This window comes from Myripristis murdjan, chromosome 12, assembly GCF_902150065.1.
Source record: "Myripristis murdjan chromosome 12, fMyrMur1.1, whole genome shotgun sequence".
Classification (NCBI taxonomy): Eukaryota; Metazoa; Chordata; class Actinopteri; order Holocentriformes; family Holocentridae; genus Myripristis; species Myripristis murdjan.
The window spans coordinates 10867966-10871798 of record NC_043991.1 but is presented as its reverse complement, the minus strand read 5'-3'; the positions used below and the strand labels follow the sequence as shown (position 1 = coordinate 10871798).

The following is a 3833-nucleotide window of genomic DNA, read 5'->3' as shown; positions in this document are numbered from 1 at the left end:
GGTGCTGCCATGGTTACCTGCTATTTGCTGTACCAACCGCCCTTACCGGTCACGTTTCCCAGAGCAGTTATTCAGCTTAGAACAGACCAAAACAGGGTGTGCTTGTAATAGACGCTCTAATTTCCCACACGTGCACCACCTTGCCTGGAAGATCCTGTACTGACTTATTCTGACTGGTATGCATGACGTATCAGATGAAGAGACACACCAGGAAATCTGAGCCTCAAGGCTTTATTGAAGCCAAAAAAAAAAAAAAAAAAAAAAAAAAAATTGAAAGGACTACTTTCTGGACTCATACCCTAACATATGCATGTCAAGCAACTTTACATGCCTACTTGTGAGTGAAAGTGCTTGTTTTTGTTTTGGAGCATACCCCACTCATTGAGTCATTCTCTGTACCCCCTCTTTCATTTTCAGTGTCATAGCAAGAACTGCTTAGTAGCTACAAGTGGGAAAAAAAAAAAAAAAAAAAAAAAAAATCTTAGTATTGAATTATCTGTTTTTGCTCAGGCAAATGCAGGTCTGGCCATGACACAGGGTCACATTCTTTTCACATTTCCATTAAGGCCCTTACATCTTAATGAGATCCTCTGTGTTGTGCTGACCCAACACAATGTATTTATGTAAACTGCAAGAGAAGGTAAACCTATTTGAAATGTATTTTTCCACACATAAAAAAAAAAAAAAAAAAAGAAAAAAATAAACGACCAAGGTACATTCAGCAGTTGGTTTTATTTGTCATAAATAGTGCAACATTCATTTCACATTTTAGTAGCGTATTTGAGCACTTGAAGGTGAGCTATTAACGACACATTATGGATCAGACAGCAATGAAGGTTGAAAGTTTAAATTCAAAATGTCTGTCAGAGAGCAAATACTTTCTCTCTTAAATAACTTGTTCAGTAAGACTGCAGCATGTCACATGGACATTTTACACAGCCACATGGTGCTGTAGACAGGGTAACGACTAACTAAAGCCTGACTAAAAAGTCAGGCTTCCAGTGTTCTAGAAAGGAGGGGGCAGTGTCCTCGTCAGCCCCAGCTCTGCTTGACAAATTTGTCTGAGGACAGATCAGCAGAGTTCTTCACATTGAGGGATGCGTATAAAGGCCAAGAGGATGGCCGATGGATCATTTGTGAGGGGCTACGATTGGTGGCTGAAGCCTGGCTGTTCCTTGACCGGTCTGTTTCGATGCACAGCCTGTAGTGCTGTCCCCTGTTGGTGTCCCAGAGTGGAATCCCACTAGCACTGGGCCTGAAGAACACACAAAACTCCACTCGGTCATTTGGTTTCAGATTGTGGGGTAAGGCTACATCAAAGGCAAATACATCCATATTTAAACCCCTATAATGTTGCTGCAGGAAGGTGCAGGGAATGTCATGATAGTTCCGCCAAGAATCATAGGTCATCCTTAGGTACACAGTATTTTCAATGCTGGTGCTGCAGATGCACACTTTACCACTTAGGGAGTATTCTGACACGCTGCAGCTTTCCAACTGTATCTGTGTCTCTTGTAGGCGTGCAAGGAAGGCTTTAGTGTCCAGTGTTGGTTGAGGGAAACCCAGCCGCAATTTGTAGCGCTGTGTTTTCATGGAGGGCGACTGCTGGCATTGCACTTTGGGTTGGGTGGGGTTTAGCACCATTGTTGCAGGAGGAGGCGAGGGCTCAGGGATGAATAGATGGAGAGTAGTGAGAGCTAGCCCCTTGGCATCTGCAAACATCACGTGTTTCTTGTTCTGCCACTTTCCACTTTTCTTGCGGATACAGCTCCGAGGCTGTGAGAACCCAGGGGAAGAGGAGGGTGATGAGGATGAAGACAAGGAGTGTGGTGGAGAGTCAGGGCTTCTCTTTGGTGTATAGTCTGTAGACCGAGAAATAGGTTTTCTGGGTTTCATGGCCAGTAGTTGATAAAGAGGCTGGCCTTGGCTCAGGCACAGATGCATGGCGAGGTCAGCTGGGGTAACAGAGGGCTTGGGGTGACCATTGAATGCATGGAGCACTCTGAGGAGATAGAGATGATGGAGTTAAAATAAGATTTACAAGGATACAGGCATATTTTCTGTTCACTATACTGTTGCTATGCTCTAAGGGGACAGATTTTTTTCACCTTGCATTCCTTTCTGTTGGCAGAAAACTGATATAACCTTGCAAGTCTTACTTTTCAGCGCATGTTTGTTGGGGTACTGCTCAATCTTTGCTCTATTTGTAGTCTTTAGAAATTATAAGGAATAACCTGATACTGGCAAATTTCTACTGGATACAACTGATGGCTGAATTACCTACAGTGGAATATATGCTAGTTAAATGCTAGTACTACAGTAACCACCACAGTATAGGTACAACCAAATGGATAAGACAGCACTAAATACAGTAAGAATTCATGGAAAGCACTGCAGCTTACTTTGTGCAACTCATTTTCACTCTGTAGATGTGAAACTGCAAGTCCTTTGTCTTTGTCAGGAGACTACTCAGCAAATGCCGAATAATCTGTAAGAAGAAAACAGGGTCAACATAGAGCCCTAAGTGATTTAACACTCAGAAACTCTCAGAAAGTAGAAGTGAGTCGCAGGGTAACACTATTTCACACTACTTTCATTACAGTTAAGCTGCAACTATTTACATGTGAATGTAAGCAGCAGTAGAACCAGGTAAATGCCTAATAACGTACATTTAAAACTGATTACAGCTGTAATAACAAAAAATATACATACCAAATATAAAACCCCATGTGATTAATCAACAGATGAAGGAGTAGTTTTCATCCAGTGTCTCACAGCAAAGATATGTCATGGTCTCAATCTACCGATGCTCTCACCTGTGCTTTTATGTGGGACTCAGAAATGGGGCTGTACCTTCCGTGGCCCAACATTTGCATGTGGGCAGCGTTCAACCAATGAAGTGAAATCCTTTCTGCCCTCAAAAAAACTGTTGCCAAACATGCAGAGCCTCCCATTCATGAGCTGCCCTTGATTCTGCTTGAATGAAAAAAAGTAGGTCAAATGTTTAGACAAATCCTAAGCAGTGCAATACACAGTAAAAAATATATATTTTTCCCTGTTCTGCATGGTCAGTGCAGTTGAAAATATGGTGTTGCATGTTAAAAAAAAAAAAAAAAAAAAAAAAAAAAAAAGCTATGTATGTTAATAATGGGAAAGTTATTATTGCTGACCAGCAGCTGGCACATTCATCCTTACATTTTGCTGCACTGCCAGTAATTAGACTGATTTTCTTTTTCAGAAATAAAACTTGCAGGATATGTGGGGCCAATGTGGCTCTTTCTCAAAACTGTGTTCTTGAATATATTATATATAATATTTACCACGGTACTTACCACAAACAAGACATGATGAATTATGTAATAAATGTCACAAACCAGGATTATGTGCCATGATCAGTATGCTTTTATGTAACAGAGCATTTCTAATGATATCATTGCATTTCAGTATGCTACATTCAAACATTAAATCTATGCTCACCTACTTATTCTGAATAACCACACGGCTGTTTTCTTTTAATATATGCAGTGATTCACACAGTAAATGCACAGATCTGTGTTACACCACCATAAAACTGATTTAAGATAATTTTCTCCTGCATGCACTTTGCTTTTTACTGCACCGTTAGGTTGGTATTACTGCAAACAGGTTCAGACTGACAACCAACTGGGACTTTCCTCAGATTCACAGTGCGGCCCCAGGCAGTTAAACACCTCACAGATTTCAGTAGGTGACTGACAGGGATTATAAAGGATCAACAGGCACTGACTAGTTACATAAACAGTTCAATTTATTACAGGCTCAAACACACAACCAACCAACCAAACAAACAAACA

At 40.9% G+C, this 3833-nt stretch overlaps 1 protein-coding gene across 1 annotated transcript; it reads right to left on the bottom strand.

Moving 5' to 3' along the window:
- Positions 1–713: 713 nt before the first annotated feature.
- ppp1r3c2a (protein phosphatase 1 regulatory subunit 3C2, duplicate a) lies at positions 714–2810 on the bottom strand. Its single transcript, XM_030065463.1, has 3 exons — positions 2713–2810; positions 2403–2488; positions 714–2002 (listed from the first exon to the last, which is right to left on the bottom strand). Exons 2-3 carry the CDS (start codon positions 2414–2416, stop codon positions 1033–1035), a joined length of 984 nt encoding a protein of 327 aa, XP_029921323.1. The 5' UTR covers positions 2417–2488; positions 2713–2810; the 3' UTR covers positions 714–1032.
- Positions 2811–3833: the final 1023 nt, after the last annotated feature.